Source organism: Microplitis mediator, chromosome 7, assembly GCF_029852145.1.
Source record: "Microplitis mediator isolate UGA2020A chromosome 7, iyMicMedi2.1, whole genome shotgun sequence".
NCBI classification, from domain to species: domain Eukaryota; kingdom Metazoa; phylum Arthropoda; class Insecta; order Hymenoptera; family Braconidae; genus Microplitis; species Microplitis mediator.
In genome coordinates, this window is record NC_079975.1 from 22,293,243 (window position 1) to 22,309,843 (window position 16,601).

Sequence of the window (16,601 nt, forward strand, 5' to 3'; positions counted from 1 at the left end):
GTATTTTGATCTCTAAAAAAATTTACAATAATTTATTTCATCACAAAAATTTGAGGTGTGCATTTTTGTGAAATACTATTGAGCTTATTTTGGAATCTAGATGATCATTAATTGATTTAATTACTTTTCTATCAGTAGTAGATCACTCTTAAGTATAATTCTACCAAATATAATGACATAATTTCTTGTCGTTAAGTTCTAATTGACAAATTAATTACAATTCTGCACCTAATTTAGGTTAATTGGCATCACTGTCTTAATAACTGTCATCTTAATGACTAATGACACTTGAAATCGTTAAAATATGTCTTCTTATAAATTATTGATTACCTAAAATATTATTTATTAATTATTCCCCAATAAAAATTGAAGGTGTGCATTGTACTTTTAATGCACACCCCGACTATTTTCGTCTTTTTAAAAACTAAAATAAAAATAATAAAATTGCTTACGTAAATAAACACAAAATAATTAAACAATATAATATTTATTACAATAAATTTACTATTTAATTATTAACAAAATTTATACATTTTTTTTTTTTTACTAATTATTACATTTTTCTTCACATTGGCATCTTAAATATTATTCAACCATTAATTAAATTACTTACACATTAATTTATTAAATAACATAACTTTTGGATAAATTATTTAACCACTTCAATTAAATTAAAAAAAAAAAAAACTCGAGTAAAAAATGTCACATTAAAAAAATTTATATTAAAATGTGTAGAGTAAAATAATGCAAAGATGAGTAATTGAGTCCCGGAGGAGTTAAAAAAAAAAAAGCGGGAAAAAAAAATGTTAAACATTTACGTTATTTTTTTTTTTTTAATTATTCTAGCAATTTAGTAATTCACGGCAGTTACTTTTGCTATTGTAATACATACTTTTTAATTAAAACATTCAATAGTTATAATTTATAATAATAATAATAATAATAATTTTACATTTATTAATAATTTATAATAAAAAATAAAAGTAAATTAAAATCTATGACTGCATTCTGGCAAGTCGTTGCGCATATTTTTTTATTTAGATATTTAAAAAAAATATATATTTATATATATCACTTTTATATTGTTAATATGAGCAAAACTTGAACATTAATTATAAAGTAGGATTGATATTAATAATAATAATAATATAATACATTTGATAATTAATATGAACAATAAAATATTAATTATATCAATTAATTTACACAAATTTATCCACACGATCATTTAATTAATTAATTAATTAATTATGCATAAATTTTTTTTAGTATAAAAATATTTAACGGACGGTAGCTGGCACATTTGTCAGCGTAAATTAATAATAATATTAATCCTAGAGTATTTGATTTAACGTCCATCTATAAAATACTAATTAAGTTAAATTACAGTTTTATTTGTTTTGATAACAAACCAATGATAATAATTAGGGCCAGGATTTTTGCTTCAATTTGAAATCAACCAACAATAAATAATGGTGTGAAATTTTTGATATTACGGACAAAAATATTGGTCGTATAAAAAAATTTTTCAAATAAAAGTTGTTCAGAATTTAATTTTTGAAAGAAAATGTCTCTTATAATTTTTTCTTAGGACTAAAAAGAAAGCCGTAATTTCAAAATTAAGATTTTCATAATTATCAAAAATTTGAATTATTCATTATGAAACTTAATTTTCGAATTACCGCGAAAAAATTAGCCGTATAAAAAAATCTAAAGAGACATTTTTTTTAGAAAATTTAATTTCCTATAACTTTTGTTTGAAAACTTTTCTGATTAGACCATTATTTTCGCCGTAATATCAAACATTTGAACGATTAATTTCAAAATCAAGGCAAAAATTTTGTCCCTAATAATAATAAATCGTGGACTATGTTTGCTATAGTAATTACAATTCTGTAGTTGTCTCAACTGGACTCTGCTCGGTCAAGTAACTGAACCCGAGGTGCGAGTAGTCTTTCCTCTCTCTAAATGTAACGTTATCATTTGAAGGGCTTGCGCTCAAAAGCTCTTCGTGATTGAACAGCGGATTCAATACCGGCGTGTCAATATTATTTATAAGATTCGTATTATTATTATTCTTACGACTCAGCGTTGACCGTCTCAGAGATTGCATGTTTACTTCTGGGTTGCCCGCGATACTAGAGGCGCGGACTGTCGTCGCGGCTTCTGAGCTCACTGGACTCTGTTGACCTAATTAACATTCGTTTTAAATAATTAGTCGGAAATCTGTAATCATTAAATCCTTCAGTGTACTAGTAGGGTCACTGAGACAGTAATTGAACGCTTAACCAGTTAATTAACCGTTGAATTTTTAAATATTTGAATACAGAAGGAAGTAATTAGAAGTCATGTTCTAAAAGTTGTGAATCAAACAGCAATCAAGTATTTTTTTTTAACGTAATTGTGATTGTAGTTAAATATTAAATGATGTTAATTTACTGGTCGTGTTCATTTACTGGACCGATCACTCAGTAAAGATTTTTTAAAATATTAATTATAATTTTTTGATGTTTTATAAAATATTTATTTTGAATAAATTTAAAATTTTTGGGAATCGGTAAAATTAAAAAATCCAAATGTGCACAATTTACTTGTTCATTAAAAAAATAACAAAAAAATATTAATAATAATAATAATATATAAAGTATAAGAAGAAAAAATTTCGTACATTTGTTAAAAATACAATTGGAAAGTGAAAAAGTGATCAAAAGATAGCGATTTTATATGCATGAAATAAATTAAAAAATAATATTAATAATAATAAAAAAAAATGGCAGCTAAATTTTTTTCTCAAATTGCCAGTTTTATGAGTATTAATGTAGCAGACATTAAACAAATTTGAAATTTTCAATAAATCGAGTAAATTAATAAAATAAAATTTGAAAAGTGCGCATTTAAAAAATTGAAAAATTAATAAGGGCCAGTTTTTCAAACCGAGTTTATTTTTATCCGGGTTTTAATTAATATTGCTAGTATATCTATATATTAATAATATATCATATATATTAATAATATATCAATAGATATATCAGCAATGATAATTAAAACCCGGATAAAAATAAACTCGGTTTGAAAAACTGGCCCTAAGTGCATTTTTTATAAATTATTTACCCTATTTATTTATAATTTTAAATTTGACTGATGACTGCTACATTCACACTTGTCCAGTTTTAAGTTTCTATGAATTCACAATGAAACAAAAAGATTTTGCATAGTAATTTTTGAAAGAGTTATTCTATTTAAGAATTCACGTGTGAAAAAAAACTAAAATTGATCAATCAGATGTATATTTTTGAAGTTATTGTGTTTAGCAACATCCGTACACACTGACAGACATCACAGTTTTTTACAATTTTTTTTTTTTCAATTATTATTACTGAAAAATTGACTTATTGTGTTCGTTTTATTCATTGAAAAATTATCTTTCAAATCATATGAATTTTCTTTTAGTTCAAGATATTTGAATAAGTGTAAAATATAAGATGTAAGTGTAACCAAACCCATGCATTTCAGCACTGAAAAATATATTTTTTTAACGGTAACTGAAAATTCCTTCTATTTACTTTGAATATCACTAAAAAAAAAAAAAAAAAATTTTGCGTACTTGAGTCGGTATCAGGCGTTTTGGGCACCTGACAAAATATCCCCGACAAAATATCTCCGGACAAAATATCCCCATGAAAAGAAAGCAAAAAAAGTGAAAGTGGCAACTATTACATAATAATATTATGGGGGATATTTTCTCCCCATAAATATCCCCATGAAAAAGAAAGCAAGAATAGTGAAAAAAGCCAAAAAAACTGACACAAAACTGGGGATATTTTGTCCAGAGATATTTTGTCGGGGATATTTTGTCAGGTGCTCAAAACGCATGGAGCCACTTGAGTCCCCTATATCAATTACTTACCACAATAAATGATATATTTCAGTCAAATAAAATAATTATTTGAATCAACTGTCATATTTAATTGTACCAAATTTATTGCACGACTTTGAATACGAAGCATCGACCGAAAAATTCCATTCGCCTCTTTTTATTTTTCATTAAGAAATATTCAAAAAAATCCACAATAAATTTATTTATTAAAGACAAATATTTATTTTTTTCAGTGAGTCCGAAATGAATGGGTTTGCGCACACTTACCCATAGCGCACACTTGCCCCACATTACTCTTCGTAAATCATTTGGGACCAAGTTAGCGTTAGCTTGTGTTCTACATCTCATTGCTTCGCAATTGAGCTGCGCAATAAATATAATAAATTATCTACTTTCAGTTACGATTTATTAGATTTCAATTTCTCACACTCTAATTATAGTGAGTAATTAGTATCGGTCACTTAATTGCACATTTAAATTATCTGAAGTGACATTTATTATAGCGGACAATAAAATTATCTTATAGTATAAATTGTAGAGGGAGTAAATAAATAAACATATAAATAGATAATTACATACCAGTACTTCCGCCATGATCTTTGGTAATGTAACTGACATTGTCAAGACTAAATGCATGATTTTTATTACTAAAGTCTAATTGTAAGTCATTGTAGCTCTCGTTGTCGTCATTCGGGACACTCATACGCAGTACTTGGGTCTCGTATTCCTTAAGATCCGTCTCGACGTAAACTGGATCATATCTGGGAACAACGTACATTCGCTGCATGCGTTCTCTATAACTTTTGTACCTATTGCAAATAGTAACCAGTTACAGTTTAATTTAAAAATTGAAAAAAAAAAAAACGAAAAAAAAACAAGCTATTTATATATTTTATTAACTCGCCAACAGAAAAAATAATTTAACTCTGTCTGGCTAGCGCAAGTTACCCGGAAAAGGTTAATTACTGCAAATAGGTTTTAATTGAAAAGCTTAAATTCTATGTCTCTTTACTTAACTTCACTCTTTAAATATAATATTATTTACATTTGCGCGCCGCAGTTTATTTAATTATTCTATGAATAATAATAATAATAATAATAATTGTCATTATTATTATAAAAATAAACTTATGAATCTCATGGGTAATAAAGAAATATTCATTGAGGAAATAATATTCAATGTCATGCTGAATATTTATAGAATTTCATTAAAAATATTGTCCTTGCAGAAAAATATTTTCATTACCGGAAATAATAATTTAGATCTATGAAGATCTAAATCCGGTATTTTACTTCAATTTAATTTTTTAAATTATCAATTATTTACGATACTGAAGTTAGCCGACGTTTAATAATTTTTAGATTTTTTTTTAAATGATAAATTATAAAAAAAAAAATATATGAAAAAATTGCACTTATAGTTTTTTAAATTTTCTATATGTGCATATTTTTTTTTTTTTTTTTTTATAATTTATCGTTTGGAAAAAAATTCCACAAATTATGTCAAAGATAAAAAAAAATCAATTTGAAAAATTTAAAAATTTTAGAAAATATTTTAGGACTCAATAAAAAAAAAAAAAAATTTCGACTGGATCTGAAGATCTCATTAAATCTTAATTATTTTTTTCCCGCGTTAACTTCATTTTATTTTTAAAATAATTGAGAATTCTGACCTGGACCAGGATATGCAGATGTAAATAATTCCAGCGACACCGAGAACGAGAATAACGCAGGCGATTATTATCAGAGCATATGGAAATACTTCGCCGCTAAATGCAACGGCTATAGGAGTAACGATTGTTGGTTGCTCGGGCGCCGTTACTGGCGCATGAATGTCAATAGCGTTAGCTCGGACGGCTGTTGATACGTCGAAAATTAATGAAGACATCGCTGGCTTGTCTAACATTACTCTGAAACAAATTTAAATAATACAAATTACTCAAACAAATACTTTTTTATGTTCACTAACATTTTTAAAATATTAAGCACTCGGAAATTGGTACATTTGGAATCGATTTTTGACTTTCTGCTCGAAAAATTTAGGCTTTCTATGAAAATTCATATTAAAAAATTATCTTTTCAAAAGCTATTGTTGTTTTAAAGTTGGAGAATAATTTTCTAGATGTTTTTTCAAAGATCCTGGGGCTTGGATGCGTACGTACGGATGTGCAAGTGTTCATTGAAAAATTTTTTTTAACAGAAAATATTTCCATTAGCCATGAAATTTTTATTTTCTATAAAAAAATGGGTTCCCAGATTTCATTTTTGAGAAAATCCGTCTTCGAAAAAATTTTATAGAAAATCGGGAATCGCTGCCCACGCGAAAAAACAAAATTTTTTTTCTTTCCCTATTATTGTTCACAATTCAAACCACAATATATAAATTTTCGAATGCCAAAAGTACGTATCCCAGCTTTTATTTTTGAGAAAATTCATCTTCGAAGTCCCTGATTGTCAATATGGGGAATTTTAACATTCCAAATATAAAATTTTATAATACGTGTCGTCAATTTTCTAAGTATCAGTTACGATTTTGAAAGTTCAAATAGTAATTTTCCTTACATAGGCAATAAATTTTCATACTTGTCTTGTAATTATTCACGTTTTAATCATAAATAAAAAAAGCTGAAAACCGCCTGACCCTGCGGGCCAGCTTCAAAACTTCCCGCTGTTTTCGAGCTCAAGGAGCTCAGAAACATTGTTACTTGTAAATTTTTGAGCTCTTCGAGCTCACACGTGCACACATGGGCACAATCACGCTCTCACGCTCTCACACTTGCACACACACACACACACACACACACACACACACACACACATACACTGTTTAATGGTTTAATATAAATTAATTTAAATGTTAAAACTCCGGATCGGAGTGAATTGGGAGTGAAATAAAATCCGCGTCACTCCGAGATCACTCCGCTAAAAAAAACTCCGAATTCACTCCGCATGCGGAGTAATTTTTTTTAAAACCCCGCAACTCCGAGTGGCGGAGTGAATGCGGATTGAAATAAAATCCGGATTCACTCCCGATTTTTTACAGTGTAGCGGGAAGTTAAAAATTACTATTTAGAATGACAGTATTTACTGATCACTTTATTATTATATTACTTGTCGTCCTCAATTTATATACTTCATTTTTTTCCGTGTAGAAAATCGGGACTCATTTGCTTATATCCGAAAAAAAATTTTTTTCTATACTTTTGAATGCTGCAATTCTTCCGACCGATTCGCTCGATATCTTTACCGACTGAAAAAACCCATCCGAAGCCGTACTTTTAGCCAAGATGGTCTTCCGAAAAATTCTATAGAAATTCAAGACCCACCGGCTTATGCCCCAAAAAATTTTTTTTCTTTCACTATTAGTGTTCACTTCTCTGCCCCACCACAATAATAAACATTTTCAAATGTCGCAAGTACGCGTCCCAGCTTTTATTTTTCAGCAAATCCGTCTTCGAAGACATTCTATAGAAATTCGATAGAAAATCTGGACTCGCTGCCTATGTCCGGAAAAAAATCTTTTCTTTCACTATTATTATTTAATTCGACTACACTATGACCATCTTGTTGATTAAATTCATTCAGCGATACGTGAAATACTAAACAGTGTCTTATCAAAAATACTTAGAGACCCACTCGTGCACGAATACTTTATTCACTAACAATGAGTTAAAAGTGGCGGTTTGTTTGCATGCCACGTTAATATACAATTAAAAAAAAATTAATCCACGTCATCCATAATTCTTACGATTGTGTGGTATACGTAATAGTACCAGTAATTAAAATCTAAATTCAACCATTTAAATAAAAAAAAAAAATAATAATAATAATAGTGTTGAAGTCTCTCATTATTTTTTATCAGCTGACCTATTTAATTATTTTTCCGTCACATAAATAAAAGTTTATTTAATTAAATAAATAAAAAAATTACCTTATTAAGTGCGAATTGTTACGATCTAAAATAATTTCAGTCTTTGGATCAATGGCATAAAACCAGACGTCAGTATCCAACGGATGATTTTCGACGGTACCATTTTTATTAACAGTCTTTCTAGTAGATATCCTATCGATACCAATCAGCAGTCCTGTTTTTTCTTCTAATACTCTCACTATTTTCGTCGCTTCTTTTTGCACGTTGTCGGCAGATGCATCTTGGATTGCAAGTACAAGTAAATTTTCTTCGTCAATTAAATTAACAATGACGGGAGCGTCGGCGGTATTGAATTTAGTCGTCGAGTTCGGATTATCACGTACTTGGACGTTGAATTTAAATGGTAATTCTTCTAGCAAGACGTTGTCGAACGTTCCGATTGTTTTTATCATGCCTGAGGAACTGTCTATTGACAAGTATTGCGTTCCACGTCCGTTTAACATTTTGTACTCGAGTTTACCGTATTTTCCATTGTCTTTATCTTGGGCTTTTACTTGAAGAACGTTGAATGAAAATTGCGCGGTTTTAGGTATTGATGCAAAGTAACGACGTCTACGTAAACCCAACGGGTCTTCGGGGAATATAAATTCTGGTTTGTTGTCATTTACATCAATTACTTGAATTTTAACCTGGAAATTAATTTAAATATTAATTATTAATGACGATTTGATTTTAATTGATTTTTTTTATGAACTATCAAGTTTGCATTTAAAGTTATTTTTAAAAAATTAAAATTACGGCTAAACTAAGAAAGATATGAGTAAAATGTATAGAAACAATTTTGTAGCCAATTAAATTTTCTACAAAAAAGGTCTCATTGAATTTTTACGTACGTCTAATTATTTCGATGTAATTGTAAATTGAAATAAAAAGATGAATTTTGATATTAGTTTAAAATTGATTCCGTATTTATTTTATCCGTAACTTTTAAATTATTGGAGATACGCGAATAATCATCGAGACCTTTTTTGTAGCAAATTAAATTTCCTATAACTTTTGTTTGAAACTTTTTTTTGTAAGATTAATAGTTTCGTTAAAAATTGAATTTTAAAGAATAATTTTACCATCGTAGTATTGCGATGTGAATTTAAAATGCCCGAGGTAGATTCCAATTTTATTTTAATCTGGTAAAATTCAACTGTCTCATAATCAAGTGCTCCTTTTTTTAATCTCAATGCGCAATTACGTTCATCTGTAATTTTAGTTTCAAATAATCCATCCTCATTGCCGCTGTAAATTTCGCAATTCAAAGTTGTATCGTGAGCGTGGGAATTTATAATTGTCAAAATTTTAATTAGCGTATTGTCACTAGCATCTTCAGGCACATCAACATTGTAAGAGTCCTCAGCGAAACCTAGTCCAACTTCCGGGGCAACTGTTGCTACGTGACGAATATAAATTGGGACAGTCGTTACAGAAGATAGTTGAGGTTCGCCCAGGTCGTAAGCTCTTACATCCACCTTTGAGTAAAATATTATTAATTATATGTGTACAGCATAATTAAAACGGGTTAACAAGCATAAATTAACGTCGAAAATAATAATGGTATAATAAATAATTCATACTTGATATTCAGAGTCAGTTTCCTTCCGTAAATCGTCGCGGACCGTTAGTATGCCTGAGTCTGGATCAATTACAAAATATCTACTTGCACTTCCACGTCCAATTATTTCATATCTTACCTGTGATACATTTAATTATTAAATATATTATTATAATGATGGGATTTAAATTTATTTACTGGGCATTTAAAGTCCACTTACTTGATTACCGGGTGATGTACCATCAGAATCTTGGGCTAATAAATTAATAACTGTGGTACCTATTGGTACGTCATCGTCAAGTGTTATTGGACGTGGTATTGTTGTAAACACTGGTGGTATATCATTCATATCCTTTAATAAAATTAATTAATTAAATAAATTTTATTTTTTAATCATTAATGCGTCGAGTAAAAATCTTTACACAGAAAAAAAGGATCTCGGTGCAAAAAATTTTTACTCGACCCAAGAAATTTTTTTCTCTGGGTAGAAATTCATGAGGAAAATTTCATACGGGAAATAATAAATTACGTACTTAGGGAGGAAAGTAGGACATTACAACCCGTAATATTCTCACTCGAGTCGAAGGCTTCCCGTGGTGCGAATGCAATTTTTAGACATGAACAGTTAGAAAATTCGATAAAAATGAAAATAAAACAAATGGAATTTTCAATTTTTCAAGTGGCAGGAACTTTTTAAAAAAAACTAGAGCAATAAGTAGATACTAAAATAAGAATTATTTTTTAACAAGTGACCCAAGTAACCAGGAATGTTTTAATTTAAACAAAAAAAAATTCTGATAGTTTTTAATTTACAAGCAATAAAAATTTTCATAAATTATAATTTTTGATTTTTTTGTTACGCCATTGAATTTTTGAAAACTAATCACCCATTACTCTGACAAAGTGATCGGGTATTTAATTTTTTATTCTAATGTTACATAAATAATTCCCGTATCAAAAAAATTTCCCGGGAAAAAATCATCAGGCCTGATCATGCATGATCATGCGTTAATCTCATGCTTCATCATGCATGCTCATGGCTGGCAAATATTCAGGCATGATCATGCTTGAGCAATTATAATCATGTTTGACCAAGCATGGACACGCATGACGTTGCATGCATCATGCAGTGTCATGAATGGTCACTCATGATTGAGCTTGGTCATGCATGAATCATGCGAGACTCTTTCCTAGTCATACATGCTCATGCATGATTGAGCATGATTTTACTTCGTCATACATGCCTGTGCATGAGTCATTCAAAGTCATGTATGATCATTCATGATTGAGCTAAGCCATGTATGGTTCATGCATGATATTGCATGAATTATGCATGAATATTCTTTCCTTGTCATGCATGATTGAACATTGCCTTGCATGATCATGCGTGCCTTTGCATGAATCGTGCAATGTCATGTCTGGATCATTCACGATCATGCCTGAATCATGTATGATTCATGCACGATCAAACATGATTGTGCATGACGACTTTTTCCCGGGTTATTATTTAAATTGAATTCTTATACATTTAAAATTTTATAACAATGACTTATTAATTACACTGACATGTTTCCAATTTCATGAAAATATTTAAAAATACAGTCGACTACTCGTCATAAGTCTGGTCTAGGGGATGTAGGAGAAATTTTTCTCGTAATTTCAGACTTCCCACTCCGCGCGTTTAGTTTTGTTCTCGACTTCCCGCCTGTTTTATTCTGTATGATTTTAAACGTCATATTTACGTTTTGTTAATAAATTATATTTTACTCTTTATATTAATGATTAATTTTTATTCTCTGCGAAGAGATAGTAACTTTTCCTAATTAATTTGTCTGTTTTTTCCTATTCTTAGTTTGAAATTTTTCTCTCTGGTACGAAACTCCTTAGAATGTTTAAGTGGGGGAAGTTTTTTGGACTCAGTAACTGCCGATTGAGGGAAATAAATTTATTACCAGTCGACAGTAATTAAATTGTAAAAAATAATTTAAAATCCAATATGTCAAGAGGTTCAGCTAAAAAATAATCAAAGGCAACTTACTTGTACGTTGATAACGACACGAGTAGTAGATCCAGGAAGATCACTTGTATTTTCTAAAGTACCGACAATGAGTATATGCTGACTATCTCTTTCGTAATCCAGTCCACGTACTGTTTTAATTACACCCGTTTTAGGATCAATACTAAAGAGATCAGTGTCGCCTTGTTTAATTACATATGTTATTTGTTTTTTAGTGTCTGGATCATCGGCCTTAGGAAAAAAAAAGTTAAATAATTAAATTAATAAGCAACAAACGAATAAATAAAATAAATAAAAAGTAAACTTACGACAACTTGTATAACCATATAATCAGGAACGTTTTCTTTAACACGTGCTTCATAACTACTTTGATGAAATATCGGTACTTCGTCTTCGACATCGATAACTTTTACTGAGACAGTCGCTGTCGCTAGACGAGGATCTGGAGCGCCATCACGTGCCGTCACAACAAATTTATATTCCTAATAAATAATTATAATAATTAGACAGTTAATATTCAAAGTATTAAATTATGCGCTTAATTGTTGAGTAGACTCACGTGATTTTGCTCGTAATCTAGAGCTATTTTAGTAAGAACGTCTCCAGTTTCCGGATCAACCGTGAACGGAATGTCGTCAGGTGCGAAATAAGTTATTTCAGAATTAATACCCTCGTCGGCATCATCAGCATGAACATGTCCAATTAATTTTCTCGCCTCGCCTTCCTTTACTTCAAACTCGTAAGGCAGACCCTGGAACTCGGGGTTCTTGTCATTGATGTCAGTGACGCGGATGTTAACTGTCGCGGTGCTCGAAAGCCCGCCACTGTCCTCAGCCTTAACAAACTACAAAAACAATTCTCATAATTTAATGCCTTGATAAGTAATAAATAATTAATATCAAGCATTGAATTAAGCATATCATTAAACTTTTATTCGGTTAAATAAAAGTCTTGAGACTTTAGTCTTCAGTTACGAGTTACAAGTTATAATGAATGGTTAATGCTTGAGGCGAATGCTTGGTTACCACTTACCAGCTGATATCGCGTCAAGTCTTCCCTGTCCAACTTCCTTATAACGGTAATAACGCCTGACTTGTCACCGATCGCAAATTGCCTCAAGTCATTGCCCGAAAGTATTGAATACGACACTGGATCATTTTCTGGGTCGAGTGCCTTCGAAATTATCATTTTTATTATTAGTAACTCATCATCATATAGAAAAAAGGGGTTCAAATGGGCCGCATGATTTTTTTTTTAATGGGGGGGGAGGGTGAATTTTTATTGAAAAATTTAATTAACATAAATATTGTAATAGAAAATTTATTTTTAGTTTGTAATAAAAAAAAAAATTAATTATTTTTAAATTTTTTACCGCGGCTCATTTTGCCCCATTGAAAAAATTTTTTATACACTTGGTCATGTTATTAAAAAATGTTTGCTTGGAACAAAATTTTTCCATGGAGTCCATTTTGCCTTACACTTAAGATTTATGATACTGAAATTGGCTGAGGTCTAATAATTTTTAGATTTCTTCTAAACAATAAATTTAAGAAAAAAAAAATATTTCAGAAAATTGCACATATAATTTTTTTAATATTCTACGTGTGCAAATTTTTAGTTTTTTTTTTTTTAATTCAATTGTTGAAAAAGAAATCCGAAAATTGTCTGCTACTTTCCGGATCATAAAAATTTTATGATACTGAATTTAGCAGACAATTAAAAATTTTTGGATTTTATTTTCAACTAGTTAATTACAAAAAAAAAAAAAACTACAAATATGCACTTGTAGAAAATTAAAAAAACTATAAGTGCAATTTCTTAAAATATTTTTTTTTTTGTAATTTATGATTTTGAAAAATTCAAAAAATTATTAGATGTCGGTTAACTTCAGGATCATAAAATTTTCACAGCAGGGTCATATTGGAACCCCTCATTTGGGGACTAAGAAATTATAGAGAAAAAAAACACGAGATATTTTTATATCAGGTCCCATTTTACCCCCTCTCGTTATTATATAATTAAATAAATAAAAACTTACAGTAATGGTAGCGACTGTTGAATTAATAGGAGCACCTTCGCTAACCTGAACTTCGTAGACCGGTTGTTGAAAAACGGGACTACGCGTATTGGGACCGGGTATGACATTTATTTCAACAATTGTCTGTGAGTATTTACCACCTTTATCAGTGGCCTGGACAGTGATACTGTACTGTTCACCGGCATTCAATTTTCTTACGGACTCTATGACCCCGGACTTGGGATCAATTTTGAATTTTTGCTGGCCGTTATTAGATACATGATAAATGCTGTACGTTATCTCTGCATTTTCCCCTTCATCATTATCCGTTGCTTCAACCTGTGATTAAAATTTATAAATTAAAATAACAAATACTTACACACTGTCAAAAATCGGGAGTAAATTCAGAATTAATATGGATTTTATTTCAATGCGAATTCACTCCGTCACTCGGAGTTCCGGAGTTTAAAAAAAAATCAATCCGCATAAGGAGTGAATAGGGATTTTTTTATGGCCGGAAGGATTTCGGAGTGACGCGGATTTTATTTAAATCCGCATTCACTCCGGTCCGGAGTTTTAATACTTAAATAAATTTATATTTAATAGAAACGGCTGTTAATTAGAAACATAATTATTTAAATAAATAATTCATTCAGATATTAATAATTAAACTTAAAATATTATCTTTTTAATTTATAAAATGTTTTAGTAACTCACTAAATTATAATTTCATATATATAATACATAGTGAAAATATTAAATTATTGAATAGCTATAGTGACATAGTTTTTATGGGAATATTTTATATTTCGGTGCAATATGAAATGTTATCTCGTGGTATGGTTGATGTAAGTCATTCGACAGTTTGTGACTCAGTGGAATTATATTTGTTAAAGTTTTATTATCAGCTGCTTATAATTTTTAAAAATCATTTCGCGTTAATATATGGAAAGGGAGCTCGTAATTATTTCCGTGCTCAATATAAATGTCTAAATATCAAAGACCCAAGCTCACTATGTATTAGTAATTTTTTCTATAATTAATATTTTCAGAAACTCCCCTTCGGAGTGAAATTCACTCCGCGGGAATTAAATAAATAAAAAGTCATTCGATCCGCGTTCCCTCCGCAAATTTTTTATACAGGGTGGCTACGAACCAGGAATATCGGGAATTATCAGGGAATTTAATGCAACCGAGAAATATCATGGAAATGTCAGGGAATTTCGAATCCGGGAATTAAATTGTTACAGTTCAAAATTAAAAAAATTGTTATTTATACACTAGTTATAAAAATTAAGGGATATTAAAAAAATTTCAAATTTTAAAGTGATTTTCAACAGTTTGTAACTCGAAGGAAAATGGTCATACGACAAAAACAAAAAAGGCAAATTGTAGATTCAAGTATCTAGTTTTCTGATCTGGTCTTTATATTTTTTTATTATGTGCGGTTCCGGAGTAATTCTAAGAAAACTATCGAAAAAGAAATTTACCAAATTTTTGCTAGTCTTAAAAACGGTCTTCGAGCTTCAATAAATTTTTTTCGATAATTATGATTGATTTTTGATTGCTTCGGAACCGTGCATAATAAAAAAATTTAAAGACCCAGATCAGAAAACTAGACACTTGAAGCTACAGTTTGACTTTTTGTTTTTATTGTACGACCATTTTCCTTCAAGTTACAAACTGTTGAAAATTACTAAAAAATTTGAAATTTTTTGAATATCCCTTAATTTTTGTAACCAGTGTATTTTGAATTTATTTAAATCATTAAATTTCTTATTAAATATTTTAACTTATACATTATTAACATCGAATAATCAAAAGTAGGCAATATTAATTTATTTTATTGCCATTTTTTATGGTTTCTCTTATGATTTAATTATCAAATTTAATTATTAAAAATGAAAATATAATAAAAACTTTGAATATCTAAATGATACGAATAAAATTTCTAAATCAGGGAAAAATGTGAAAAACTTTACTGGAAAACCGAGAAATATCAGAGAATTTTGAAATCATTTCTTTGTGGCCACCCTGTTTATATTATAATAATAATAAAAAAAAAATGTAATTAAATTATTGATTATTAACAATAAGTATAACTATTAATTAAAATTGTAGCGATGCAATTATGTAATTTAATTGGCTTTAAATCAAATTAAAAGGTAGAGCAGATGACGTAATAGTTGAATATGTCCGTAGAGATGCCAGAGATCGGAGATGATGTCATCTTGTGATAAAAAGAGTAAAAAAAAACATTATTGAGAGTTACCTTGATTACTTCCCGTCTGGCTTCGCCAGCTTGGACGGTGATTGGCGGTACCATTGGCAATTGAGGTGCATTGTCGTTGACGTCGTTCAACGTCACGACAAAAGACAGAGGTGTTGATGCCGCGATTCCTGATTTCTCGCGAGCAATAACTTGAAATCTAAACCGCCCAGGACTCGGCGGATCGCGATCCAGATTCTCTTCGTTTACTATCAGAGTTCCTGATTGATCGATCCCGAAGAAACTCGTTGTCAACTCGAACGTGTAGTTTGGTTTGGGGTCCTCTGGCGCCTATAATATTTTTTTTTAATTTTTCTTTGCAAGGTTATACTACGGATTGATAAATAAATGAGTGGATTAGTTGATGGTGAAGGAATTTGTAAGGGAATTAATGAGGAGCTTACTAGATCGGCGTCGAATACAGTAAGTTTAATCGGATTTCCATCTCTGTCGATGACCTTGGTACCAACTGGCGCATTCTCATCAACGTAACCCTCAACAGATGATGCTGTAATAACCGGCGGATTACTGTCTACCGGTTTGACGGTAATTGTCAACTTAGCTGTCGCTGATCGCTTTGCTTCTGATTCCTCGACGGCCTAATGAAAATGAGGATCAGTCAGTAATTATTCTGTGTAATTACTATAATATGTGAGCTATGTGTTATTCTGAGTTAGAGGAATTTTAAATAGAGTTTTAAGATCAAGAGAAAAAGATGATTTTATTTAGCAGTTTGTAGCATGGAATTTGTAACTGTTCAAATAATAATTTATAACGGAAAGTACGACTAGCAACACGTGGTAATGAAAAAATAACCGAATAAATTGACATTTTTAGTATTTTATCCTCTAGGGCTATGGTAATTTGAATCCATTGATAACTTTTATGTTTTACAGACCAAGAAAAAAAATATTTTTGTTGGATCCTATTTTTTTAGCGTTAATTGA

The 16,601-nt window shown here is 29.9% G+C and overlaps 1 protein-coding gene across 3 annotated transcripts in view; it reads right to left on the bottom strand.

The window, feature by feature from the left end:
- Window positions 1-571: 571 nt before the first annotated feature.
- LOC130672329 (cadherin-99C) overlaps window positions 572-16,601 on the bottom strand; it is a 121,426-nt gene continuing 105,396 nt past the window's right edge. The window contains exons 9-22 of one of the 3 annotated variants that reach the window (XM_057476857.1): window positions 16,059-16,253; window positions 15,658-15,945; window positions 13,407-13,724; window positions 12,401-12,541; window positions 11,928-12,212; window positions 11,677-11,850; window positions 11,390-11,599; window positions 9,572-9,703; window positions 9,374-9,490; window positions 8,873-9,268; window positions 7,809-8,437; window positions 5,551-5,787; window positions 4,457-4,638; window positions 572-2,190 (exon numbers count right to left, since the gene is read on the bottom strand). In XM_057476857.1, the coding sequence (XP_057332840.1) occupies window positions 1,886-2,190; window positions 4,457-4,638; window positions 5,551-5,787; window positions 7,809-8,437; window positions 8,873-9,268; window positions 9,374-9,490; window positions 9,572-9,703; window positions 11,390-11,599; window positions 11,677-11,850; window positions 11,928-12,212; window positions 12,401-12,541; window positions 13,407-13,724; window positions 15,658-15,945; window positions 16,059-16,253 (3,609 nt within the window). In that variant the 3' untranslated portion in view covers window positions 572-1,885. Of the gene's footprint in view, window positions 2,191-4,456; window positions 4,687-5,550; window positions 5,788-7,808; window positions 8,438-8,872; window positions 9,269-9,373; window positions 9,491-9,571; window positions 9,704-11,389; window positions 11,600-11,676; window positions 11,851-11,927; window positions 12,213-12,400; window positions 12,542-13,406; window positions 13,725-15,657; window positions 15,946-16,058; window positions 16,254-16,601 lie in introns of all 3 variants that reach the window. The other 2 variants (XM_057476856.1, XM_057476858.1) reach the window with 2 other exon arrangements.